This window comes from Alternaria alternata, assembly GCF_001642055.1.
Source record: "Alternaria alternata strain SRC1lrK2f unplaced genomic scaffold CC77scaffold_16, whole genome shotgun sequence".
Classification (NCBI taxonomy): Eukaryota; Fungi; Ascomycota; class Dothideomycetes; order Pleosporales; family Pleosporaceae; genus Alternaria; species Alternaria alternata.
This window is the reverse complement of record NW_017306205.1, coordinates 248,065-272,477: the sequence shown is the minus strand read 5'-3', so window position 1 is coordinate 272,477 and position 24,413 is coordinate 248,065. Positions and strand designations below refer to the sequence as shown.

The following is a 24,413-nucleotide window of genomic DNA, read 5'->3' as shown; positions in this document are numbered from 1 at the left end:
TCACTCCCAACCGTGCATACGAGGTTGAAATTCGCGCATAGATACGTGTTCAAAACCATAGCCAGGTGGTCAGAGAAGATATGAAGCGGAAGGTCTTCGTACTACCAATCTAGCGAATCCTGAATCAAGGATCGGAAGGCTAAGGAGGAATCTTTGAACCATTGTTCGAGAAAACTAGATTCCCACGGGTGCAGACTGGCCATCGTAAACGTCATGTGTCGGAGGATTTGGTACATCCTGTCAACGTCAAGCGCTGTGAGATTTGGTCTATTCTCATGGTTACGACGCATTTTGATTGTGTGGCAAGCTGAACGAGGAATCCACATGCGCCAACATATGGGCACGTCACAAGAGATGACTGAAAAGCTGCTCATGTTCGAGAGTTGTAGCGCAAGAGTATGAGCATACTGCGGTGCTGCATAGACGACTTTCGAGTGGTGAATGGTCGACGAATGAGAAGGCACGAGTATCAAAGCGGATAGCGCCGTCTTGGCAGACATCGAGCTTCACGAACATCACCAAGCGTCACTATAGTTTGTCCAAACGCGCAACAGCACGACACCTGCCCATTGACCTATTTCGACCCTTGCAGCCTGCCTGGAAGGACGCGCTCTCGAGATGTCGGTGGCCAAGAATGTGAAGACTACGGTCTTTTCGGTACGGCGCCCATGACCCGATCTCGACGTGCCTTTGCCCTGCCGCCCCTCTCCCGCCATCCACCGCTTCGGGAGGAAATACTAATCGTATGTATACAGAAATACACCGTTCAGCCCACTGGAATCTATGCCGCCATCAACAGGCTCTTCGCGCTCGACCCCAAGCGGTCCACGGGTATCCCCATGAACCCGCAATTCCGCAACCCACCCCCAGGCGGTCTCGACCCCAACGCGTACGACGACCCTGTTACTGTTCCTGCTGCCGACATCGCCGAGAACCCATACTGGAAGCGCGACGTGCGACGACGATACCCCAGGCTCTCGACTGTCACGCAGTCTGACGCAGTTGCGCTGCTGGAAGTTGGAAGCGCGGCAGCACCCAAGCAGGAGCTGATTGGCGAGGCAGGCACAAAATCGCTGGTAGCTGCGCAAGAGGAAGGTGCCAAGGGACTGGCCGTTGCATTTGAGAAGAACACTGGACTCGCAAAGGATGTACTAGGTCCTGGTGGCATGCCTCCACTACCAAGTGGGCTGCACGTCCACGGTGTTGCTGGACAGAAGCGATATGAGCTGGAGAGCGAGCAGTCGTACGGCACAGCGTAAGTTTTTCGGAAATGGGTTGTCCATGAGTAGTGCTGACTTAGAACAGATACCCATGCCGGACGTTCGCTTAGATTACCAGAGGAACTGTGTAGGTAGTAAAAGACAGTCCAATTTCTGTACATATGAAGACTTCACTTGCATATGGCTTGTGTAGTCACCTGTGATCTTTGTTTTGGTTTCCATCACAAATGCGTGTGAATGTCTGATTCTTGTCTCTCTCCCCCTCTCTCTCTCCTGTCATTTGTACGCCTTGTCAGTTCCTTCGACACGTGCACTTTACCGTTCTCTTGAGTCTTTCACTTCGCCGAGAGTGGCAAGCACGATCTGATGTGTTTGTCTTGGCGTTGTTGACAGCGACTTCCTCGCCCTCACTCCTGCATCTTGACTGCACCTCGCTGTCACATCCCGTGCCACTTCTTTCGCTGCTGCACATATCATCGCAACCAAAACCATGAGCACCGTCTTTGAGAAGGTATCATCGGAGCTGGGTGCTGCTCCCCTCAACTTCATCTACTCCTGCTCCGTATGTTGCGCTTCCTTTGCCGATGTATACGAAGGTCACAAGGAGACCGTTCATGGTCTGTCAGATGGAATCAACCCTAAAGAACGCCTTGTGACACGGCTCTATCTCGCCAGTTGCTGCCATGTCTTCTGCAGCAGTCACCTGGAGGGTGGCGGTAAGTCGCGCGCAACCCAATATGAGGAAGCTGCTAACGCTCGCGATAGGACCACCCTTCCATGCTGCTGGACAGCGACCTAAAGCAAAATGCCCCGTTTGTGTCAAGGAGAAAGGCGAGAGCGAGCCTCAGGATCTCTTCTCGATCCGCGGCTTCAATAAGGACGAGTACGATTCTCAGATCCCGCCTGCATGGTTTACTGCGCCTCCCATCCGGCTCGATGGTAGCGGCAAAGAAATGGAAGCACTGCGCGTATATCGCCCTGCCTGTATAGTCTCTGCTTCTAGCTAAGAATGACTAGTTTCAATATATCGCACTTATACGGTACTGCCAGAACGCACATGCTACCCGCAAGCCCCTCCAGCAGGCCTATACAGAAACGGAGCAGAAACTGGCTAATGCGCAAGAACTCTTTTCGAAGGAGCGCGAAAAAGTCCTCAGTCTCCAGCAGGAGAACGAGCGACTACGGTTGCAGAAGGATCAGTTCGGAGCCATGAAAGCTGAAGTCCGACGACTACAGGGCCTTGACAAAGAGATCGCGCATCTCCGTGATGTTAATCCAAAAGACCTCGAGACCTTTCTGGCCAACAAGTCAGCAATCCGCCACTACTTGAAGCTTGTTCCTATGCTAGTCGAGTAGGCTGATCATGCCGTGCATAAGAGATGATTGCTAACTGGTCTAGTCAAAACGGAAGGATGCAGGAGCGTCTTCGCCAGCTCGGCTTTGCAATGGCACTAGAATCTATACCCAACTTTGAAGGAATCGATCCTCACGCATTTGATAGCGACGAGGCTCTGCCTGAAGACATCGGGCACCCCGGTGCCAAGCTGCGAACGACAGCATCAAGCCATACTGTGGGCAGGTCGGCGCATACAACAGGAAGGATGGGAACAGCATCTTCAGGCTCATTTATCCAGCGGCCTATGAAGCGACAACGCCTCGATTCGCCCCTTCCCAACAACATGCAACTCGATCCTCCTTCAAGTCGTGATGCCATGCCACCTCCACCAAAGCCGATGTCTAGGATGCAGTCCATGCGCAAAATGCTTCCAGGTTTCCGAAAAAAATCTTCCATCGATCGCTCAAATGTCATCGCGGGCGATGTTTTCGAAGACAATAACGACGTTCAGATGTACGACAACGGATATTGGCGAGACACTGGAGCTGATCGACGCCCTGGACACGACGACTTCCGCAGCAAGACGCCCTATATGTCAGGAGCACTTCCTGTAGAACAGTCATTCCATGTCTCTGATCCCCGAGAGTCACAACTCCTTCCTAGTATGGGCTTCTATGACAACCGATCAGACTTTACGTTCCGGGCCTCTTCTCCGGTCAAATTGGACAAGCAAGGCAATAGTGATCGTCCTGTCCATTTACCTACCGAGCGTTCATACATTCGGCTGATGGATGGGTTGTCAAGCGACAGCGGAGTAGAGCTAGGCTTGAAAGATCCTCGCAAGCAACCGAACACAATTGACCGTGGGAATGGCGAGAATAGGCAAGTGTTGCATGGTTTTCTGAACGAGGATAATCTACAAGGTGTTGATTACGAAAAGCGTTGGGATCTTGGACATCCGTTCATGCACCAATCGCCATTCAGATCTTCCACCTCTACCGATGTCCACGGTTATCTTCCTAGCCACCACCAGACTAACGGGTTTACGAACAGAGTGCACAACGTCTCGGATATTAGTCCCGCCACACCGGCACCTAGATGGCAACAACATCGTGGTCCCAAAATCGAGAGTGTAGTAAGTCCCTATTTCCGGAACGGTCTTGACCAGGCCCAAATTATCTCGTCACCCAGCCGCGCTGAACCTCAGGATAGTTCAAATCGTTCCGGCGGCTATCAGTCGCAAAAGCCAAGGACGAACCATCACAAGATCGGCTGGGTTGAGCCTCGCAGTCTCAACGCACTTTCATTCTTCGATTCACCGGTTGATTCTAGAAATGAGCCTATCGAAGTGGACCACCGGCGCAAGTTGGTAGGATTAGTACCGACGCCTTCAGCACAGCAGTATCAGAGATGCCGTCTTGATTCGCGTGGCTCCATTGCGCCACAGGAATCGAGACGTTTATCATACACCAACGACACCGCCTATGACTTTTCCAATGATCGGACATTTTACAATACAAAAGCGCCTATACATACGCAAGCTGCGATCAATGTAGCGTCTGCGAATCGTCTCTCACATTCCCACATCGGTAAAGTGCCCTCTGCTATGCCTTCGGTCATTGCAAGCCGCCCATTCACTCGTACGCAACCTCAATGGGAGAACCTGCAACGAGCAGGTGTGAGGAGTAGCCGCAACGCTTTGAATAGTGCTGCTAGAGGTAATCATGCGGTGCCATCGAGGGATGTATTCCCTAGCGCTAGTCGGCGTAGCGTTAGACGTTGAGGGGAAGTACAGAACTTTATTGTGCCCCAGCGTCTACGTTGAGTTACGCGGTTCATAGCCTTGAAGAAAACTCTTCCCATGTCGGGATCCAATGTATGCATCATCAGGAAACCAACCCATAGGGTCTTCAATATTGCAAATCATAATATGCCTATCTGTGTACTAGCGTCGCGATAGATGTTCCGGGTTCGATTTACCTCAAGCTTGTATCTAGATTCCCGTGCTGACAGCTTTTGAACACCACGACCGCAGCATGCGACATGGAGATTCGCACCACATTCCACAGATCGTCCCGTGCGATGATCGGAAACCTCTTACCGTGAACGGATTTGTTAATTCGCATCACGTTCAATCAAGAGTTTGCCCTGTGATGCTTAGCGTGCTCGAGCGTTGCCCTTCTCGACACGGAGCTTGTGTGCTCACCTCACATGTAGGTAGACTACAAGGAGATGAGAAACTAGCGCGAATATGGTAAGGACCAAGGAGAATTAATATGCGACGAATATGCAACGAAGCTTCCTCGGCATGCAAGGGCCGTTACCGGCCGCCCATGACGTCTTCATTGGCGGACTATCATGCGCAATTCGACGTTTCATACACACACCTGAAATCTCCTTGTCGACGTTGAAGATCTGAACAGCTGGCGCGATGTTTCAACTCGACGGTTTTCCTTTGTTTCCGGTCTCCCCACGAATGGTGACCCCTGCATCCCCGCAAAAGCCACTGCGCATGACCCACGTTCCTGGTCATTCAAGCTTCCTTTAATATACCTAAGCAATTTATCCCGCACCACGGCTCCCAGGCTTCAGAACCATGATGCCACATTCGGCCTTTTCATATTGGCATCAGATGAAGACCCGCTCATTGCCGTGGGAGGAACGGAGGGGATGGCCCGTTCAGCTGTGGGGCGTTTAGTTATTGCAATGCGAACTATATACGGTATAAGAACGATGCTTGCTCAGTACGTGAATTGTAGGATCATACGAGCATACTCCAACTCTCCACACCATGCTTTTCAACAGTCTTTTGGCGGCTGCCGCTTTGGCCAGCACCGCTTTCGCGGCCCCAGCTGAGGAACGCCAAACCTCCGCGCGCAAGATGAAGTGGTTTGGTATCAATGAGTCTGGTGCGGAGTTTGGTGAGAAGAACTTCACAGGTGTTTACGGAAAGGAGTACACATGGTACGATCTGAACACAATCGACAAGTTCATGGCAGAAGGGATGAACATGTTCCGTTTGAACTTCCGTAAGCTATCCTATCTTGATACCCAATATCACAATCGTTCCAAAATGTGAGACTAACAACATCCAGTAATGGAGCGCCTAACTCCCAACTCCCTCACGGCCGAGTTTGACCCTCTCTACCTAGGCAACCTGACCCAACAAGTAAACCATATCACCTCAAAAGGCTCCTACGCCATGATCCAACCGCACAACTACGGTCGCTTTCTCGGCAACATCATCACCGACACAGCCGCCTTCAAGACATGGTGGACAAACGTCGCCGCAGAATACAAAGACAACGAACTCGTCGTCTTCGACACAAACAACGAAGTAAGTTGTGCCTACACGAACTGCATGTGAAACATACACTGACTTCGTATTTTCAAATCTGCAGTACCACGACATGGACCAGCAGCTCGTCTTCGATCTCAACCAAGCTGCCATCGATGGTGTACGTGCCGCCGGTGCAACCAAACAATACATTACCCCTGAGGGAAACAGCTGGACTGGTGCATGGACATGGATTAGCTCTGGCAACGGTGCTAGTCTGGTCAACTTGAAGGACCCGCAGAACAAGCTTGTTTACCAAATGCACCAGTACCTCGATACCGATGGGTCTGGTACCTCTGCCAACTGCGTCAGCGCTACGATTTTCAAGGAGAGGCTTCAGGCGGCGACGAAATGGCTCAAGGATAACAAGAAGCAAGGTCTTATCGGCGAGTTTGCGGGTGGCAATAATGCGCAGTGTATTTCTGCGCTGCAGGATGGACTGAAGTACATGGGTGCTAACAGTGATGTTTGGCTTGGAGGTATTTGGTGGGCTGCTGGTCCATGGTGGGGTGATTACATTTACAACATGGAGCCCACCACTGGTGTGGCTTGGACGGGGATTTTGCCGAAGATCAAGAGCTACTTCTTGTAGATGAGATAACTGAAGAGGTTGAACCTTGAAGCGCTGTATGTACTTGAGCTTCGTTTCTTGTAAATATTCTTATACAAAAACATTCCTCATCCTCCACTCTTGCAGATGCTCAGCCTACGGCTTACCTTCCCAAGCTTTGGTCAGATACTCCTCCGCGCCCATGAACTTGTAGTCTGGGAACCGCTGATTGAACTCGTCACTAACAACCCAGCCACCACTGCTAATCGCCTCAAAGAACATGAGGACAAACTGCTTGCTAAACGCCTCTCTCACATCATCTCCAACCGTGGGATGACTAATTAGCGGCAGCCAGCTTGCCTTCAACTCTCCCTTGGCAATATCCTCACTCTTCACGTACTCGACCTTCCAGTCTCCTCCCCTAATCTTCTTGCCCAGAGCGAGCAGTTCGTTGATGGTAGTGCGATAGCCTGTGATACCACCGACCTTGGGCCACGGACGCGTGTCATCGAGGGCGCGAGCGAGGATCTCAGCATCGTCTTGAATGGCAGTAATGACAAGGGGTTGGTTTCCGTCATCAAGAACCATAGCACGTCGGTTTTCGAAGTCGAGGAAGAAGGGCCAGGTGATGAGATCGCGTTCGAGCGGGTATGGATGCGCAAAGTAGTCCATGAAGATGGATGGCTGGAAGAGACAGTATTGCATGGATCCCAGTTCACCTTTGCTGTCAAGGTCTTCGAGATACTTTCTGATGAAGTCTTTGTTCTCGTAACTTGGGACGCCGCTGTAGTTTGCGATACCCCACTCGCTAGGTGCAAAGCGTGAGACGCCTGCCGCAATTGATGCATGGATTAGGTTCTTCTGGGCTACGTTGTCTACGTCTAAGTGGACAACGAAGAAAGATAGGACCGTATGGAAGCCCGCGAGAGCACTAGTGAGGGCATCGCGATCCTTGTAGTCTACTTGCTTGTAGGTGACCTTAGAAGATGGGTGAGGTTTTGTTGGGGCGGAGCGAGTGAAGATGGTGATGTCGTGATTGCCGGACGCGATTGCAGTTTTGAGAAAAACAGTTGCGACGTCTGTGAGATGTGTCAGTACGGGATAGGAGGGTTTGATTTAGAGCTAATGACAGCTTTCGTATGGTGCTGATATCAAGGTGGGGTAGGTATGAATGGAAAGAAGAGGAAGCCATACTTCCAGTGCCACCTGCTACCGCGATTCTGACCATGATGGCTCAATCTTGGCAAAATTGCGTACTATTGACTTTGACGCAAATGAGTCAGCTGTAGAGAGTTCAGGCGTTGAGCCTCTTCCTTTGTATCGTCGCATTCTATGGGTCCGCTTTTGGTCCGCAGTTTTAGGCGTGTCTTCGGCAGATGACGGCATCGGTCATGACTCGTGCCACAAACTTTCAACTTTCGAAGCCATAATAGCGATTGTTGACACCCTCAATGCTTGTTCAGTCGGCGACTGCCTCAATCCAAGGTAGATGTGTGATAAGCTGCCCCTTGGTATAGCGGAGTTGTACGGAGTTTGGCGGGGATAAGCAGTTTGCACCAGTTGCAGACAGGGCGTAATATTGCAAGGCTTGATGTTTAGCTGATGATTGTCAATCAAGAAATTTCAATGGTGCGCATAGCAAGAGTTCCTGAAACGTCTTTGTAGGATGCTGCGAGGCAGATTGTTCATAGTTCAGCTGATTCGACCTTTCTTGGCAGCCTTTGAGCAAATGAGGTGGAAGAGGCGAGTGAAAGACGAACATGGCAAATTGCGTGACGGAAAGATATCCGGTAGGAAGGAGCTAAGAAATGCCAACCGAATGTCAAGCCCTCAAGCATCGATCAATGGAACCTCTGGTAAAGGTTTCTCGGGTAGCGGTTTGCTTGGCAGCGGCTTCAACGCATCCGTATACGCCGGTGGTCTCGAGGAGCTGCCTTCCTCCGGGTCGTCTCTATACGCGCCATGTGCATCCAGAAGAGCGCCCTCTTCTTCAGCCACCCTCTCCCTCCTCATGTTCTCCCAGACATCCTCCATGCCATCCCACTTCATGAGCTCACGCTGCGCGACGATCCACCAGTAAAGCTTCCAGAAAAGGAACAGGGCAAGCAAGCCGCCAACAACACTGCTGGAGATGATCCAGAACAAAGGCCAGTCCCTCCAGTGGACAAACTCGCCGAACATGTCGCGAAGAGTTCCTTTCTTGCCGTAGTAGCCCCATTCTTCTTTGCGATAGAGAAAGCGACTACCCTCTATGTCCCAGACGTCGGTTCCAAGGAAGTGCCCTATCCTACCCCAGATGGTCAAGGGCTTCTTGGCGGGAAAGGTGTAGGCTCGGGCGACCAAGCGCATGTCAACAATTTGATACTCATAGATGTTGTCGTCGGTAATGGCCTGCCCGAAAGGGTCTGCGACCTTGGTTGGTCCTCCTTTGCCACCTCTCTTCAGTAGGGTTCCCTTGATGAGCATCCATAGCATTTTCTGATCCGGACTGTCAAACTTCCAAAGCGGGCCGCTGTCCTCAGAGTATCGTGATTTTCCAATCACATCCAACGCAACGTCCCAGTACTCGGCGTCTGTGTCGTCGCCTCCATGGCTATCGCTCGGGTTCGCAATGTATAGGTAATCGAATGCCATGCGCCAGGAGGACGTCAAGGGTACTGTGCGGCACCATTCTCCAGATCCGCCATTCCCGTTCTTCAGACAATATGGGTCTTCCGACTTCAGGCCAGCGTACAGTTCTGCATGTGAGAGGTTGGAGCGGTATCGCGTGACGTCGAAGGCAGGGGGTGTGGGTATTGTAGGCAAGGGATGTAGCGGGCGATTGTTGAGGAGGACTGTGCGGTCATCGTGGGTGAGGGTTACGTTGAGGAGCTGTAGCGCGCGGTGGTTAGCATGGCCTTAGACACATTTGCGGTTAGGCCTCTTGCTTATACATACAAGTACATGATCACGGTTTACAACCTCGTCGTCTTTGTCGGTATAAGGGCAGTCCTTGCACTCTATCTTTGCAATGTAGGACGATCCGGGTACCACTACTGCAACGGGTGCGATGGGCGCCTCACACTCTTTGGGCGCTTCCCAGTATCTGTCGAGGCTGCAGTCGAGCACCTTGGGGATGTCTGCAGCGCAGGCCGATGCAACGAGGCCGGCAAGCAGCGAGACGCCGGACAGCAGCATGGTGGGCTGGCTCGTGGTAGAATGACCGAAGGCACCTGCCTGGCGATCCGCTCCTCGCCGCTGTCAGGGGCGTAGCGTGCCACAGCGGCAGGGATGGGGCGACTAGCCGGCGATCAAGAAGCAAGAACGATGGTTCCCCCACCAAGCTTCTGATCTATTTCGAGCTCGACATCGATAAAGACCCTGCACGAGGCGTAGAAAAGCAATATCAGAGGTTGCAGCGACTATTCTAGCTCACCTTTCAACAAACTCCATCGACGTGCAATGCCTAGGTTCAGCGACCATTTGCAGGATGCCTCCCTTAGGCAACCCTCATGCGATAGATACTGGAGAATCGATTCACACCTAATAGGCCGCCGAAGTTGTCTCTTCCACGATGTGCTTCACGTTGGGAAGATCGATCAGATGCGAGAGCGGGAATATCACTAGTTGGCCATGTTATACTGGACGTTGGGGTATTAGAGCGTCGCGCGGCTCGAGCCTGCAATGTACTTACATCTACATCTCTCGTTTCAACATTTGCGATGAGACTTGGTGTTATTAATCTGATTGCACAATCTCAGGTGATGTAATCGACTCTGAAGCTTGACAATAGAGAAGTAGTAGGAACTCAATGTGAGTTTGACGCTTGATGACATGGCAGAGTCAGGGGCGCGCATTGTCTCTAACACCAGGTTTCATGCATTCCAGAGTTAGCAGCATTCTAGTTTCCAAGGTCATGTATTTTGTCCGCTATTCAGCGTTCTACTTCCTGAGATCGTTGGAACGCTTTCGCGTTTGAGGTTTCTGCGGAGCGCTGGACCCTATGATGTCATACTATGAGATCACAACGCGTGACACGCGCCAGACTTTAACAACCTACACCCTCGAACCCTTGGCTCTCAAACTTACCAACCTGTACTATCTACAGTCACCCAGAAACCGTGTTACCACAGCTAGATCATTCATCATCTGAACAACAGCCGTCATGTCCAGCTCAACCTTCCAATCATTTTCCACATCCTCGTCCAGCACAACCATCAACGGCCAAACAACCTCGAAATCCGAACAAACCTACACGGACCCCAGTGGTACCCGCACTCAGCGCACACATCAGGCACCAGGTGAAGCGCCTCGTGTCGAGCGATTTGAAACAGATGCTGCAGGCAGACAGCTAGAGGACCCTAGACAAGCGGATGCGAAGCGGATACAGGATGTGACAGAGGAGGAGGATGCCAAGACAAAAGGGAGGCAGTATGAGGAGAGGATGGGGGACGAGTATGCTAAGAGGGAGGGTGGTGCTTGAGTCACGTGCAATGTCAGTTGTCTGTAAGAAGACACGGCATTATGATGGTATTGTCAACCTACAAGCTAATACAGAGCGCCTCTTACTACTTGCAAATACGAACAACTTCCAGCTTTAAAGGACTTATTTGTTTGCTAAAAGAGATATCGTCATCCTTGTGATTCTTACTCAATGGCAAGCTGTCATAGCTATACAGATCTACTGATTAGAACCCTTTCCCTCCTATTTTCCATCTCTTCACGAACACGGTGCAGCTTTCATACAAGTTTAGATACCATTGAATAGCTCTCGTGTTGTTAGCTACATGGCTACTGCCAGCTAACCTCGCAGCGACGCCCACTGTCCAGGATACACTCAACTTGTCTGTAACAAAAGATCACCACGCTCTTGATGCCTCCAGGAGATTACATCAAGTCGCAGCAAAGTTTCATAAACATCACAAAACATCAATGAGGTAAACAGCATAGCAGGGGAGATGCGAGCGCAGTAGCGCAGACAAGCGCGAAGAGTTCAATTGTCGTTATCTATGCGCCGAAGCGCCGATTCCAGTCCCTAAACCCATACCCAAACCCAAAACCCGTCACAATCCAACCTGAAACTAGACCGAAGAGAACACCAAGCCAAGACACCAACGAAAAGGCCCACCGCCGGACGTATCGTCATCCTCATCGTCCGTGGTGATCCAGCCAGAACTCGAAGTGGGCCTGGGATAGGCCGTTGAGAAATCTCGCCAGCTCAGCGCCAGACAGGACGTATAACTGCTCGTACGTGAACACGGGGTCTGCTGGCGGACCAGGAGGACCAGGACCGGGTGGTGGCGGCGGTGGCGGCGGCAGCAGCGAACGAAGCCCACCTGATGGTGGTAGAGGAGGGTGAGGAGGCGGCTCGATAGGCCCGTGTGCGTTGACGGTGGAGAAAGGTCGCTCCATGGCGAATGGTCTTGGTGCCGGTGGTGGTGCCGGTATTTTGTGGTTGTTGTGGTTGTTGTGGTTGTTTTGCTGCTTTGCAGCAGGAGGAGAAGAGGATGAGGAAGGATTTGTGATAATGTATCAAATCTTCTTGTCAGGGGCAATGAGAGTGAGGTTGCCAAAGAGTTCAAGACGTATACAAAAGTCGATTGTTTATGTAGTCCACAAACTCGTGGTCCCAGCGCCTTGCAGAATCCATGCCAAGACGTGAGTGACGGTGACCTGTACTGAACGACCACCGCTTGGTAGAACCCAAAGAGATGATATCAGTGCTCAGTGCCCTTCAAATGCCCAGCTCGTTTACTCACAAACTTCTCTGGAGTGTGCAGCACCCCAATTGACTTCGCGAGTCGCTGTGGTGACGATATGGGTAAACAGCTTTTTCCGGGGTTCTGCCGGCAACTTGCGACTTCTAATACCATATGGGCGAACAGAGTGTGGTTAGAGGGATCACGAAAATTTTTGGTGTCCATGGCGCAGCATATTGGGTATATATACTGATCAGTCCTCCTTATGATATCCTTCACTGACATCAGAGTTAGCAAGCTTCTAGCCCCCAAGCCATCTGCCCCTGCAGCGCCTAGTCCCAAGCTTCCCAGGATACTGCCCATGTTCAGACAAAGCCAATATACGAATGCGACCACAGGTATGAACAAAGGGGTTGGAAAGACAGGGGATAAGACAGGAGAATACGTCGTCGTTGTAGCGAGAAGGCAAGAGAGGCAGTAGGAAACGAAGATGAATGCGTACTACGGCGGAGGGAGGAGGAGGATGGCAAGATGGACTGCTGAGATGGTACGACGACGCCGTATAGAAAGACATGGAGGATAGTAGCAGTATGTATCCAGCATACGGTGGCTGACGGTGGGCAAAACAGCCACAATCGGATTTCAAGGCATTCATTCCGTATCGTCCATGCTCGATGTCGTATGAAACAATTCCCAAAACACATAGCAGACGCCACGCGTAAGCATGTTTCTATACATATACGCAATAGCAGGGAATTAGGCGCAAGCATAGAGGTCCTATAGAGACGGCTCAAGTGCAACAAGCGTCGTATAATTCTTCTTTTGCCCGCTCCACAAGACGTCTATGCCCTTTGCGACGAATGCCTGATCGAGCGTATATGGCGCAGCTCCTGACTGTGTTGAGAAGATGTATGAACTGAATTTTGTCATATGCAGGAAATTCGTAGGGGCTTGGGTAATAAACTTTTGCTCATGGTGTACAACGCGCGGATTGCATCGTGGTGGGGTTAGGTGAAGTGCTTCGTCTCACTCCGCTGGCGGTCGCCTCAGCCTCGACACCCACGACTTCCACGAAACCAAAACGCTTCTTTCGTGATCGACAACACCCTCGTCGGAGACCTGCGAGTGGTCACCCACATCGGCACCACCACCGAACTTGACGGCACCGTATTTTACAACGGCGGGTTCGATCAGGACCGCGTTCAACCACCCAATGAGTTTGAACCACAAATCTGCGACGTCGTGGACGCACGCAAGGTAAGACCTGGAAAACTTCGGCTGTATCCTCGTGTACGAGACACTGAGCAGGATGACTGTATCACTCGGTGAGGGTGTGGTAAGTGGCTTCTCCTTGACGCAGAGCTGACTTGCCCAGGACGCAGACAGTCAAAGGCATGTGACCTCCCACATAGCCTTTTGCTGAGTTTCGATGAACGTACTGCGTCCGGATTGACAGATAGTAGCGATGCGATACACCCGTGGTCAAAATGCCCGTTCCGGTCAAGGCGTGGCTCCTCCGCAGCGGTCAGACTGAGCTCCGAGAACCCTCCTACCTTGAGGCGGCAACCCAAGACAGCGACTAGAAGACATCTCAAGACCTATGGATGGCTAACAGATGTGGCAGTGATCCAAAACGGACGTCGGAGATAGCTTGGTGCCATTTCGGTTCAATACCCTGCTTACGGACGCTCTCAGCAAAGCCACGAAGTGCTTCCCGACCCACCGATACCACAGACATGCCTCGATGATATACGAAGGACCAGAAGCTGATGAGATTCATAGTCATAGCAAGCGCGTCAACGCACCAGTCTTGACCAGACTGTTGAGATACCGCTTTGGATTGGACAGGTCGGTGAAACGGCTGTGACGGCGCTTCGTGAAGCGTATAATACAGAGAAAAAAAAAGCCATGGACAAGTTCGCGCAATCGATATGCATCGTCTAGCTTACAAAAGCAACTCGTAGACAGATTCCGTGGAGCGCGAGATGTTTGTTTGGATAGCGCCCACCACGATGCACGATCGCCAATCTACAGCTCACGACAAGTGTAGCGACACACACAAAGAGGTCAAAAAACCCTTTGAACGATGTAGTCAGAGGATCAGGGTAGAGCTGCGTATCCCTCGTATATCATAAGGCTCATGCAACGGAGCAGAGACGTCGCCTCTAAGCACGCCCAGTGTTTGGATGCCCAGCGGCTGTCTTGACTCTCCGCCGTGAGAAGCAAGGATCGCCCATTCGACAACGCGTTTGACGAGACGACCTTGCCTTCGCTTTGAGAACATACCGGATATTTAGAAGTAACACTTCTGAGCTCGATGGCCGTAAAGAGTTGCCGACAGATGGCTTCTCGAGGATAGGGCGCTGATGCGTAGAGCAACGGGGATGCGCATGGTCGCATTGGCGACGAAAATGAACACGTCGCAACGAAGGATGCATATGCCGCGAAGTATTGCGCGATCCATGGCTTGGTTTCTGCGGCATCTGACGTCTTCATGTTGGGAGTTCCAAGGACATTCGCGCGTAGCTTCCACGCCGCGTGTCGCAGCAGAATCTTCCCAGCTCTTTCATAACCACAGAACTAATAGTGACCAACAGATGCCTCAGGCTGAGAACCAATGGATAGGCAGCCTTCTCGATAAAGAGGTGAGGTTGGACTGTAAGCATGCCGGCCGAAGTCAGGGAAGGATGACGTGTGGAAGCAAGTGTGGGTCTTCCGCCCAGCCACCCGGATGTTGTGCAGCCGTGAACATCAGTTCTCATCGTCACAGCGAATCTGGCATCTCCGAAACGCTTCAGACCCCTACTCATGGATCAGAGATATGTTGTCGTATGCGACAGAGCATGCGAACGTCAGCAAACAACCGGCGATCAAGAAGAGATACCTACCACTGCGAGCTACGCGGCATACATACGTTCACGACCGCGATGCACGAGACCCGCAGGCTGGATTAGAGTCTGATGATATTGAACATTGAACTTTCTGATGCGCACTCAAACAAGACTCCAGGAAGACTGCCGGCTTTCTCCATCTCCAGTCGCTGCTCGCAACCCTTAAACGTCCACATTATCGGGGTCTCCGACATCTTATAACTATCTCCGCCCTCCAGCTCTTCGGCAATTTTCGACCCTCCAAAAGGTACCAGAATTTGCAACACGGTTCTTCGTCTTCAAATACTTTCATTACCCGATCATCATCCAATCGTTGCTGCCTAGGTGGTAGCTTAGAGTTTGTGGTGTAGATGCTACTGTTGATCGATGTCGCAAAGCTACCTTGACGCGAGGGAGCGCTCGAGCGGTCTACAATAGACTCACTGCGACTCGATACCTTCTCTCCTTGAGATGTACGACCTGAAATTGAGTACTGACGTGCCCGAACGTCCCAGACGCCGTTCAGTTCCGCCCGTAGCAATTCGTTCTCTTCTTGGGCTCTACGATAGTACTCGGCTTCAGATCGCAGACGGAAGATATCTCTTTGTCGGTCCCTGAAGAAGTTAGCGTATGCCTCAAGAGCGGTTTGTATGTGGAAACTGCTTACATGACCGATCGATCACTTCGTTGGATATCCATCGCCGTGATCAACCAAAGCACTCGCATTCTCTTGCAATCCAAGATCATAGCAGGTGAGCTGCTGGAAACAGCAGCCACCAAATCTTTGACTTTGGTGGTCGCGGCGATGGAGATTCGCAACAGAAAGCGTCCTAAAAGTACAATTCTGCGCAAATGCCCAACGTCATTGATGGATAGGGCCCCTACCTCGCCCTATCCAGTCGCCCCCTCCAAGTACCTTGGGGCGTCCTGATGCTCTAATAAAAGCCCGCGAACTAGAAGATGTTAACAACATCCACTGCAGATAAGAATCTTCACACTAACGGATTTCCGATCGGATTCCTGGAACGAAGATACGGCGCTGTTTAAGTCGATGACACGAGATGTATGAGGCGTTACTGTAGGCATTGGCGTAGCCCACGCCAGAGGTATACGGAGAGCTGCCGTTGTACGAAGAGGGCTTCTGGACACCGAAAGACTGACCAGTGTTGGATGTGTAGTTGCGCGAAGCAGCGTATCCTGCGGTGGCAGGCCTCCTCCTAGGACAGACTCACGATGCAGCTGCTGTGGTGTTAGCGGTGGAGCTTGGCATGGTTGTCAATAGGCATACCTCTTCGCACGACTTTGCATCGAGCAGGGTCCCACCCAGCCCGATGAAGGCTCGGAACCTTGATCGGAACGCTTGGTACGGGCAAATGCCCGTGATGTGAAGATTCGGCAAATGCGGTGTGCCTGCCATCTCTGGTATTCAGTGCGGAGATCAAATGTGCGCGAGTGTTGCAGGTAAGGAGGGAGAACGACTGCCTTGTCGCGGGCTTCGCACGGCAGCTGGACATGGAAGCCCAACGACAAGGCCGCCAATGCGAATTCGAGGTTCTTGGGTTGGGGCGATATGTTCGGTGTTGAAGTTTGTGGAACTATCAACAACCCCCGACCCCAAGATTGTCGAGAAGCTCGAGTGCTGGTGCTGAGTTAGTTCGACGAAAAAGTTCAGGGATGTCCGAGAAGAAGCACATATCATGTCGTTCTCCCTCCCACATCATGACGGCCGTGCCGAGGCTACCCAAGTTGTGGGAATCCTATGGCCAAGATAACTGCTTGTCGAGGGCAGCCATCAAAGCACGGCCGTTCATACTCGGTGTGGATTAATTGCATGACTACCCAGCGAGTTAGCAAGTGCTATGATATCACGGGAGCGGTGAGTTGCAAACATACTCCACGCCGATTTGTTGGAAGTTGCGTTTACCGCCGAAGGCTAGCGGACATCCTTGTCTTGTTGAATGCAGCAGCAAACCGGACATGTTTGCGTAGTCGACCGGGGTTCCGGTTTGCAGGAAGATGTCTTTGCCTTCTGCGGCAACGCGCTGTTGTAGCGGATGGAAACGCTATGAGCAACACACGACATCGGCCGGAGTTGAAATCGATCTGAAGCGTCGTGTGTACCATACTAAACGTAATCAGCGTGACATGTATTGGAAGATGATGACGGTGCTTACGCGCTCCACCCACTACGACAGCTCTTTCTGGTCCAGCCCCCCTCCTTAGCAAAGTCGGCGTTGAGTCAAAGCTACTGTGGATCTTGGGATCGTAGACGCTCGACTTGCGCTTGAGAGAAGAGCTGGTACCAGACATGCCAGTGTTGGTGTCGACCTTCAAAGATTAGGTGACTGAGGTCGACACCGACCTGAATAGGCTGAGACCGGCGCTGAAAAGCGTGTCAGTATTCCAAGAATGTACTAAACTTTTACAAGGGGGCATGAGAGAATCTCTGAGCAAGGCTTGAGTTGTTGTCAAAGGCGGGGTCGCCGATGGTGCTCGCAGTGACTCGGTGCGCTCGAGGAAAGGAGGGGAGCATGCGACTTACTAGAGATAGGTATCCATCGTTGACGGGCCCACCAGGCGAACCTGGAAAAGACGAGCCTGAGCTCGAGGATCTTGTAATCCAAATGTTGGTAGTGGGATGTAGAAGAGATGGAGTTGGGGGTCGGTGGGCAAGCTTATATGGCGCCTCTGTCTAGGCTGCCAGCCTTGTCGCTAAGGCTCGCGACCTCGCGCTCACCACAGGTTGACATTACTGGTGGTGCAGGATGCCCCCGAGGTCGTATCAACACTAGGAGAGTTGGACAAGGTTGCTACGGCCTTTACGGAGCTCTTTGTACCGCTTCACGAACCCTGGGGAGGGTGGTTATTGAGTTATCCGCAGGGTTGAGTAAAGGTTCAGTGAGCTGGACCCTGACTGTTTATATCGAGCTAGGGGTGAGGTAGAAAAAAGGTGTGACCGTGCGGCGTGCTTGGGGCTCACCGAAGGGGTGTAAATGTGGAAGTGCAACACCACCACATCGTAACAGGAGCACCGCAACAGTCGCAGGAGGATACCATGAGATCTGCGCTGCTTTTCGTACCGCTCCGAGAGTTTTTGGTCTGGTGGTGGTGGAGATACGACGCGGAGGGTGTAGATTGCTCGAGATCAAACTGCAAAAGCCAGCTGGAGCAGTGAAGGAACACCAACCTCTCCTCTGGCAAGCTGATGAGGTTGGTTTGAAAAGCTTCATACATCATGCCAACAAATGTTCGCAAAGATAGGGAGAGCATGGCAGCAAATCCCTGACCCCTACCTCTATCCTCCAATCTTTTTTGGTCCGAGTCGATAGTGTGGTTATTTAGCAACAGCCTAAATTGGTAGAAGTACAGAGTCTTGGGTGGAAATCACTGCTCGAATGCCTGGGGTGCCTCGAGGTCGCCGCGGAAGAGGCAAATATTTAACCACCAAAGTCACGGCGACGGTCCCCCATCGCGCCACAACCACGAACAGCTACCGAATGTCGAATAATTCCACCCCTGTCAGACTCGAATCTACGAACTCGCGCTTTCTCGGTACAATCGATACCTTCGAGGTACAGCTATCGCCTCGAGCCAATGAACGAGCCACGACAATACACCAAAGACCCAGCTTATTGTAGAGCACGAACACACGAGTGGTTGCGAAACTATGAAGTGGAGACACACTAAATCGTACAAGAAAGCTCTTCAGCATGTGAGCGACACTATGGGCGGACTGCTAGTTGTCGAGGTTTTAGCATTTCGCACGGTTGAAGACTCTCAGCGGTCCTGGGTCTATCATCAAGGCCACAAATAGATACGGCAGGATACCAGGGAATCACAGGATAAGGTGCGAATTTCGCAAGTCCAGGGCAGCAAGGCAGCTCGCGAGCTCTCCAGCGGGTATGGTAGCAACGAGTCAAAGGGTTTACAGGTATGCACCAAATCACGGTCAGTATGAGCGAAAATACAACGCTCGTTGAAGGTGCTCCAAACACTATATAAAACTGTATCGAGATCGACCACCTAACCTGGAAACCACGTTAAGAGGGACGTTGTTGATTGCCTCTATGATTATGACCTTCCGCACTCTCTAGCCTTGCCGTAACCACCGACTTTCCTCTTACACGATCACCAACATTCGAATAAATCCCACCACCACCCCAATCCCTTACGTACCGGGCTGGCCGCGATCGAACTATACCACTTCCGCCCGTCAAACGCGGAAAACCTTTCTATCAACGCTGCTCTTGTCAACAATCTCTGTATCTAACCACATTACAACCTCTAGTAGTAGGAACTTTGACAACCACAAGTTTAAAGAAAACAGGCGGACGCTGTTATCGCTGGGTTCATAAGATGTAGCGGTAGTGTTGTAGACAAAATCTCTTGTGACACGCTTTAGAGTATATATCGGATGCAACAACGAGGTCCATCATCTAAGCATTGAGAGCAAGCATCTATATGGTAACTGTAACCTGATCAGACAAATGAAAAGTTTCAATCCTTTGGTCACAGCTCATGATCCGTGCAGAAAGTGTATGTAACGCGTATAATGATACGCTTCATGTAGTAGATGGCAAGTAGCCGAAGAAGATGCGGTGTGCTATGGATAATAAAGCCCGATTCTACATGGTTGCCGAACGCATCGGGTCAGCTGCATCCAGGATATTGTTCTCAATGCATCTTTTCACGAGTATCAATTTTTATATCATGATTAGACTACAGGAGAAGAGGAAGCTGTCTTTACTCCTAGTCGGCCTTGATCATCAGAGCCCAGACATCGTCATCCCAGATGTCCACATCAGAGTCTTCATCCGCGTTCCGTTTAGCTGTCATATTGTTGTTGGCATCGCTCATCGGAGGAGGGAGGGGATCTTGAGGCTGTTTGTTGTTAGTATGAGTATCCTCCACGTAGATCACCAAGCTTACTTGTGCCTGGGAAACAGCGTTGTCCTCGTCTTTCTTCTCGCTACCACCATTGTCATCTTCAGGCTCGCGAGCCGAACTCTTCTTCTGCGAGACACGAGCAGGCTCAGGCGTAGCGCCACCAGAGACTCCACTTGCATTACTCAAGTCGCTGTCAGACCCTGGATCCGACTTGTCTCCCTCACCCAGCCGAGCTCTGAGGAGCATACGAGTAGTCCAAGTGGGATGCTTGTTCGCAGCGCTGATCTCCTGAATCTTCCGCTCTTGATCTTGCTGCCACTGCTGCTTCTTCATGTCGGTCGCTGTAACATCCGTCATCTCTGCTCCCTCCAGCTTTGCTTCCCTGGCGCACAGTGTCTTCGTCCATTCCAGTTCGACCCACGAGACTGGTTGGCCTTTTTGGCGCCTGTCAAGAATACTACGAGCCTTTTCCAAGTCGGCCTGACACTTTGACTTCTGTGCTTCGTCGACGATCTGGGCGGCCTGAGGGCGAGTAATATCAGTAGTCAATACTGGGGCTCTCGAGGACGCGGCGACTTACGAAGCCGACTGATACGAGTGTCTCTTCTGGCACTGATGAGTTCACGAGAGCTTGACGGTGCTCATGTGTGTTCTGGTTGCGAATGAGCTTCGCCTGGGCGGAAGTAATATCACGGTTTGCGTCGCTGAGGGAGTTTTGTGATTTATGGGCAATGCGCTTCTCGCGGGCCATTTTATCAAAATGAGTTTGTTGAAAGAGATTGATGAACTGTAGAGTTGACCTTGTGTTGGTGGGGTCGGAGAATGGAAAGAATACAGTGGGAAGAGTGTTTTTTCGTTTGTCGTGGAAGTCTTTCATTTTCGCGACTAGAGCGTCTCATAGTACTGCTGTTCGTCTGATCTTGTTCCTATAACCACATATGATGATCGTATATAGTAGGACGGGTAGATCTGCTTTTGCATGAGTTATCGAATTTGGTGGTATCATAACTGTGTAGAATAATGAGATGACGGAAGAACGAATGATATCAGGCAGAAATGCGATGGACATTCAATGCTGAAGTAAACATAACGGGTATTATACAAGCGCTCATAGTAACGTAAGAAAACCGACAACTCCGCGCTTCACATCATTCAGTATCATAACGAAAAGAAACAACGTCCGTATGGGCATCGCCCAAACAACCACTCCACGGCTGCTTTTGAATATGACGGCTGAGGTCAACTTAGACATGGTCGTGTCTTCCAAGCAACTTGCCCTTCTTGCCGAGAGCCTTGGCCTCGCCCTGCTTGATCTTCGCAAGTCTCGCCCTATAACATTGTTAGCGCCATATTCCCTTGATGCAAATCACATAAACTTACTCCTCAGCAGCTTCCCTCTCTAGGCGATGAACATGTTCTCTTGCTTCCCTTACAGCGTTCTTCGCAACGAAAAGCGCGCGGTCAGCATCCCTCTCCGCTGCCTCGGCGTTCATCAAGCTCTGCTTGGCAGTAGCAATGCTAGGGTCTCCGGAGCCACGGCTGAACATGCCAGATGTGCGCTTGGGCGAGGAAGTATGTGTGGTAGTAGTGCGGCTGGTGGAGCTGCTGTGGCGTGTGTCCCGGTATGAAGGGGAGGAAGAGCGGCGCCTGGAGAACATGGAGTGTTTTTGAGGAGGAGCAGGTGGAGGACTGGGCTCGCGCTTGGATCCGAAGAGAGGCATGTTGATGGTTTGGTGTATTGGTACGGAAAGGCTCAAGTTGGAGTTGACACGAGGTTTGGGTAGCTACTATTTGGCTGGAAATTGGAGATGACAGATTCTGGAGGATAGAACAGAGGGTTCGGGAAACAGATGCCGTGCCTTATATGTGAAGTGTCCCTGTCATAGCGCGCTCTTTCGTCGTGTCTCCCAGGTGTCTTTCAAGGTCGTGAAAGCAGGGTTCGGAAACCCGCATCGAGTGACGTCAATGCCCCAAAGCAAGGGGTGATCGGCGCCTCCAACATCACAGAAAGCAGCCGCATCGTCATCGCTCAGGTACGAGATGAAATGATAGCCAGAAAAACGATTGTCGTGAAACATTGATTGCGATGTTGTGAATTGAAGCTTAGCGTGGTGTTCAGGTTTATGTGGGTCTGCAAGTACGCGTTCAGCGGCGGATACTGTGCCGGAGACCTTTGGTGTACCGGACTTGAGCAGAGCTAGTGAGCTTAACTAAACTCCAACTTCAAGGAACTCGCTGCCGTTGCATCCGAGCGAGTTGTTGGAACCATGTCTTAATCTCCATTCTCGTGAACGCAACACTTGACTTTTAGATAAGCTGAAGTCGCGTCATGTCCTGGTGCTCATACGCGGAACGCCATGTCGCGCAAGCGATTGTTGAAGATGCAAGTCCGGGAGAAAAGCAAAGACGCGCCCTGCGTCCAATGCCCCTGAACGATTGGCATGCCTACCATGTGTTTTGTGCATGCAATATCGGGAAGGGACGACATGGTCGCATTACTTATCTACATCTGACCACGACATCAGAGCTAAGCGCCGCATTCCCGCGAAGCATGTACGACGCGCAAGATGATACAACTGGTGATGATATTTATTTTGCTTGACAAGGTCGATCTTGCTAACTCCAGACACTCGTCCGCCATGCATATGCAACGTGTATACCAAAACGCCACCCAATGCTCGCTATGTATATAATACAACATGGTTCAACCACATTTAGCACCTTCGCTGTTGCCCATCATTGTTTTGCTCGTGGTCTTTATAATGCTAATGACCATTACGGTACATCCAAATGCAGCAACAGCCCCCGCCAAGTACGTCTTGGAGCTTCTCTGACTAAGCTTCATGTAGCATAGAGGCGGCAGAATGAACGCCAGTGCACATGCAGATGTTGCGCCGAATAACTCAAATACAATGCCCAGGTCGCAGGTGAGAAGTGAGAGAGTGAGGGCAGAGACGACGAGTGAAGTAGTGAAGATGAGATGGCGGTTCGGATGGTAGGGTTCCTCGGGAAACCAATAGTTGTTCATGACTTCTCGACACACGAAGGCTTCGAGTGGAAGTGTCGTGAGCATGTTGAGGCCGAAACATAACCGCGCAATGTTGACCATGAGATTATCATTGGGAAAGTTGTTGAGCACGTTGCCGAGGGTCTTGTCACCGAACGTCAGGTAGCCTGACAAAGCCATGACAAGACATGCGACCAGGGATATGCTAGTGCTGTAGTGTGTAACGCGTGTAAAACGATCGATGGTAGGCTTCCGCAGCGAGCCGTATATAAGGAGGCTGTTGTGGTGACAGACGAAGGCGAAGGCTATCACACCGATCGCCTCGAAGATACCGGATCGGATGATGAGGGAGCCACGAAGTTGACCCTTGGACTCGGCGGGTACGCGGAAGGCTTGCGTGACTACGGTCACGATGATGATGGTCATGCTAACTAGTGCCAGACCGCTAGCTTTGGCAAGCTACATGTTGTTAGCCCGGTCGGTGTGCTGGGTCACAGTGCATACCTTTGATATATCCCGGTAAAGCGACAGTGGAAAGGATATGCCGAGAATAAGCAGGATCATGATGGCTCTTCTGTTGGTCAGTAGCCAGAGGAACGACATATCGGCCAAAGAAGGGAACATTGAATCCAAGACCCTTGGTATTGTGTCTCCGACTACTACGCAGAACGCGACCATGCCTCCAAAAGCACTGCATGCTGTCAATAACCTGCATTCGGTATGCCGTGGGGTGAACATACAAGACCCATTGCGCGAGAGATATGGCTATCAGTCCTGATTTCCCAAAACAGTGCTGAACCGTGGCTTGGAACGAGTCAGTACCGCTGAGCTTAGAGTTTATGACGATGAGCCGTATAGTCCAGTCTACCACGACGGTAAGGCCGATCAGGAGGGCGGTGCCTGTCAAGAGGCCCGCATTGCGGATGGCGTAGGGTTGGCCAATGATTCCAGCGCCTCTGCTTTGGATTAGCTTCCATGCTTAGATTCCGTGTTGACGGGCATACATTATGCTGTTTGCCATGTTCATAAAGGCGCTCCGCATCCCGCTCCGTGGCTGTGCACTCTCGAGGTGGTCTTCCGGATTGAATGATTGTTCTGCGACAGTGACGCTAGGCGCCTCTATCCCAGTGAGCAGAGGAAGTCGCTGTACTCTTTCCCGCCCATCATCGCCGTCCATGTAGTCATCTCCGTCCATCTCCAGCCAGTCGCCATTGGAGTCTCCGTTCATGCTCCTCCTGGGTTCCTCAAAGCGCACCCGGTTTGGCGTTCTCGGCGTGCCATCGGGCCGGGGCTGTGCGAAAGACGATTGCCGTTTGAAGTTGCCATTTGGTCGTGACCCTGGCGGTGCTGGCGACGCGGATGTGGTTCGTGACGATGAGGGCGATGGAGACAGGTGTCGCGGACTTGCTTTGCGCTCGTGTTCGGGTTCCGAGTCGCTGTCTGAAGGATGCTCATGCAGGAGCCCTTTGCTTTCGCTCATCGTGGCATTGTCGAAATCAAGGGAGGTTTGCAACTCGAGCGCTTGTTA

General features: G+C 51.5%; 13 protein-coding genes across 13 annotated transcripts; 5 read left to right on the top strand and 8 right to left on the bottom strand.

The window, feature by feature from the left end:
* The first annotated feature begins 552 nt into the window (after positions 1–552).
* On the top strand, positions 553–1,379 carry CC77DRAFT_1022398 (21 kDa subunit of NADH dehydrogenase). Its single transcript, XM_018525454.1, has 3 exons — positions 553–657; positions 756–1,255; positions 1,306–1,379. Exons 1-3 carry the CDS (start codon positions 619–621, stop codon positions 1,328–1,330), a joined length of 564 nt encoding a protein of 187 aa, XP_018383579.1. The 5' UTR covers positions 553–618; the 3' UTR covers positions 1,331–1,379.
* A 331-nt stretch (positions 1,380–1,710) lies between these two features.
* On the top strand, positions 1,711–4,083 carry CC77DRAFT_967472 (hypothetical protein; the record flags this gene model as incomplete). Its single annotated transcript, XM_018535752.1, has 5 exons — positions 1,711–1,936; positions 1,986–2,188; positions 2,238–2,572; positions 2,620–3,691; positions 3,769–4,083. 5 exons carry the CDS (start codon positions 1,711–1,713, stop codon positions 3,835–3,837), a joined length of 1,905 nt encoding a protein of 634 aa, XP_018383578.1. The 3' UTR covers positions 3,838–4,083.
* A 1,717-nt stretch (positions 4,084–5,800) lies between these two features.
* Positions 5,801–6,542, top strand: CC77DRAFT_214451 (glycoside hydrolase). Its single transcript, XM_018530682.1, has one exon. The coding sequence runs from the start codon at positions 5,967–5,969 to the stop codon at positions 6,483–6,485; it is 519 nt and encodes a 172-aa protein (XP_018383577.1). The 5' UTR covers positions 5,801–5,966; the 3' UTR covers positions 6,486–6,542.
* Positions 6,543–7,972, bottom strand: CC77DRAFT_214450 (NAD(P)-binding protein). Its single transcript, XM_018530681.1, has 2 exons — positions 7,638–7,972; positions 6,543–7,522 (listed from the first exon to the last, which is right to left on the bottom strand). The coding sequence occupies exons 1-2, from the start codon at positions 7,669–7,671 to the stop codon at positions 6,600–6,602; spliced, it is 957 nt and encodes a 318-aa protein (XP_018383576.1). The 5' UTR covers positions 7,672–7,972; the 3' UTR covers positions 6,543–6,599.
* On the bottom strand, positions 7,973–9,808 carry CC77DRAFT_214449 (hypothetical protein). The gene is made up of 2 exons (XM_018530680.1): positions 9,381–9,808; positions 7,973–9,314 (listed from the first exon to the last, which is right to left on the bottom strand). Exons 1-2 carry the CDS (start codon positions 9,618–9,620, stop codon positions 8,274–8,276), a joined length of 1,281 nt encoding a protein of 426 aa, XP_018383575.1. The 5' UTR covers positions 9,621–9,808; the 3' UTR covers positions 7,973–8,273.
* A 508-nt stretch (positions 9,809–10,316) lies between these two features.
* Positions 10,317–11,119, top strand: CC77DRAFT_1022396 (hypothetical protein). The gene has a single exon (XM_018525453.1). The coding sequence runs from the start codon at positions 10,588–10,590 to the stop codon at positions 10,903–10,905; it is 318 nt and encodes a 105-aa protein (XP_018383574.1). The 5' UTR covers positions 10,317–10,587; the 3' UTR covers positions 10,906–11,119.
* A 367-nt stretch (positions 11,120–11,486) lies between these two features.
* On the bottom strand, positions 11,487–12,276 carry CC77DRAFT_1022394 (hypothetical protein). The gene has a single exon (XM_018525452.1). It carries the CDS (start codon positions 11,832–11,834, stop codon positions 11,571–11,573), a length of 264 nt encoding a protein of 87 aa, XP_018383573.1. The 5' UTR covers positions 11,835–12,276; the 3' UTR covers positions 11,487–11,570.
* Positions 12,277–14,197: 1,921 nt separating this feature from the next.
* Positions 14,198–15,269, top strand: CC77DRAFT_214670 (hypothetical protein). The gene has a single exon (XM_018530684.1). It carries the CDS (start codon positions 14,488–14,490, stop codon positions 15,073–15,075), a length of 588 nt encoding a protein of 195 aa, XP_018383572.1. The 5' UTR covers positions 14,198–14,487; the 3' UTR covers positions 15,076–15,269.
* CC77DRAFT_214442 (hypothetical protein) lies at positions 15,143–15,872 on the bottom strand. The gene is made up of 2 exons (XM_018530679.1): positions 15,659–15,872; positions 15,143–15,605 (listed from the first exon to the last, which is right to left on the bottom strand). The coding sequence occupies exons 1-2, from the start codon at positions 15,736–15,738 to the stop codon at positions 15,188–15,190; spliced, it is 498 nt and encodes a 165-aa protein (XP_018383571.1). The 5' UTR covers positions 15,739–15,872; the 3' UTR covers positions 15,143–15,187.
* Positions 15,873–16,026: 154 nt separating this feature from the next.
* On the bottom strand, positions 16,027–16,912 carry CC77DRAFT_214497 (hypothetical protein). The gene is made up of 3 exons (XM_018530683.1): positions 16,885–16,912; positions 16,684–16,826; positions 16,027–16,630 (listed from the first exon to the last, which is right to left on the bottom strand). Exons 2-3 carry the CDS (start codon positions 16,710–16,712, stop codon positions 16,267–16,269), a joined length of 393 nt encoding a protein of 130 aa, XP_018383570.1. The 5' UTR covers positions 16,713–16,826; positions 16,885–16,912; the 3' UTR covers positions 16,027–16,266.
* A 2,828-nt stretch (positions 16,913–19,740) lies between these two features.
* Positions 19,741–20,629, bottom strand: CC77DRAFT_1063485 (hypothetical protein; the record flags this gene model as incomplete). The annotated part of the gene is made up of 3 exons (XM_018528629.1): positions 19,741–19,872; positions 19,921–20,400; positions 20,459–20,629. The coding sequence occupies 3 exons, from the start codon at positions 20,627–20,629 to the stop codon at positions 19,741–19,743; spliced, it is 783 nt and encodes a 260-aa protein (XP_018383569.1).
* Positions 20,630–20,938: 309 nt separating this feature from the next.
* Positions 20,939–21,678, bottom strand: CC77DRAFT_213956 (hypothetical protein). Its single transcript, XM_018530678.1, has 2 exons — positions 21,259–21,678; positions 20,939–21,207 (listed from the first exon to the last, which is right to left on the bottom strand). The coding sequence occupies exons 1-2, from the start codon at positions 21,597–21,599 to the stop codon at positions 21,123–21,125; spliced, it is 426 nt and encodes a 141-aa protein (XP_018383568.1). The 5' UTR covers positions 21,600–21,678; the 3' UTR covers positions 20,939–21,122.
* A 904-nt stretch (positions 21,679–22,582) lies between these two features.
* CC77DRAFT_1010762 (hypothetical protein) lies at positions 22,583–24,365 on the bottom strand (the record flags this gene model as incomplete). Its single annotated transcript, XM_018523674.1, has 4 exons — positions 22,583–23,344; positions 23,390–23,594; positions 23,626–23,841; positions 23,890–24,365. 4 exons carry the CDS (start codon positions 24,363–24,365, stop codon positions 22,583–22,585), a joined length of 1,659 nt encoding a protein of 552 aa, XP_018383567.1.
* Between the last annotated feature and the right edge of the window lie 48 nt (positions 24,366–24,413).

Bases quoted from the DNA above. Each gene is read 5' to 3' on its own strand.
- CC77DRAFT_214497 (XM_018530683.1), bottom strand. From the start codon at position 16,712: ATGATGTGGGAGGGAGAACGACATGATAT. The intron at 16,631-16,683 runs GTGCTTCTTCTC...ACTCAGCACCAG, and splicing joins GAGGGAGAACGACATGATAT to CACTCGAGCTTCTCGACAAT.
- CC77DRAFT_214451 (XM_018530682.1), top strand. From the start codon at position 5,967: ATGGACCAGCAGCTCGTCTTCGATCTCAACCAAGCTGCCATCGATGGT.
- CC77DRAFT_213956 (XM_018530678.1), bottom strand. From the start codon at position 21,599: ATGCCTCTCTTCGGATCCAAGCGCGAGCCCAGTCCTCCACCTGCTCCT. The intron at 21,208-21,258 runs GTAAGTTTATGT...ACAATGTTATAG, and splicing joins GAGAGGGAAGCTGCTGAGGA to GGCGAGACTTGCGAAGATCA.
- CC77DRAFT_1022396 (XM_018525453.1), top strand. From the start codon at position 10,588: ATGTCCAGCTCAACCTTCCAATCATTTTCCACATCCTCGTCCAGCACA.
- CC77DRAFT_1022398 (XM_018525454.1), top strand. From the start codon at position 619: ATGTCGGTGGCCAAGAATGTGAAGACTACGGTCTTTTCG. The intron at 658-755 runs GTACGGCGCCCA...GTATGTATACAG, and splicing joins TGAAGACTACGGTCTTTTCG to AAATACACCGTTCAGCCCAC. The intron at 1,256-1,305 runs GTAAGTTTTTCG...GACTTAGAACAG, and splicing joins GAGCAGTCGTACGGCACAGC to ATACCCATGCCGGACGTTCG.
- CC77DRAFT_214449 (XM_018530680.1), bottom strand. From the start codon at position 9,620: ATGCTGCTGTCCGGCGTCTCGCTGCTTGCCGGCCTCGTTGCATCGGCC. The intron at 9,315-9,380 runs GTATGTATAAGC...CGCGCGCTACAG, and splicing joins TAAACCGTGATCATGTACTT to CTCCTCAACGTAACCCTCAC.
- CC77DRAFT_1022394 (XM_018525452.1), bottom strand. From the start codon at position 11,834: ATGGAGCGACCTTTCTCCACCGTCAACGCACACGGGCCTATCGAGCCG.
- CC77DRAFT_214442 (XM_018530679.1), bottom strand. From the start codon at position 15,738: ATGATCTTGGATTGCAAGAGAATGCGAGTGCTTTGGTTGATCACGGCG. The intron at 15,606-15,658 runs GTAAGCAGTTTC...TAACTTCTTCAG, and splicing joins CGAAGTGATCGATCGGTCAT to GGACCGACAAAGAGATATCT.
- CC77DRAFT_214670 (XM_018530684.1), top strand. From the start codon at position 14,488: ATGCGTAGAGCAACGGGGATGCGCATGGTCGCATTGGCGACGAAAATG.
- CC77DRAFT_214450 (XM_018530681.1), bottom strand. From the start codon at position 7,671: ATGGTCAGAATCGCGGTAGCAGGTGGCACTGGAA. The intron at 7,523-7,637 runs GTATGGCTTCCT...CACATCTCACAG, and splicing joins GGTAGCAGGTGGCACTGGAA to ACGTCGCAACTGTTTTTCTC.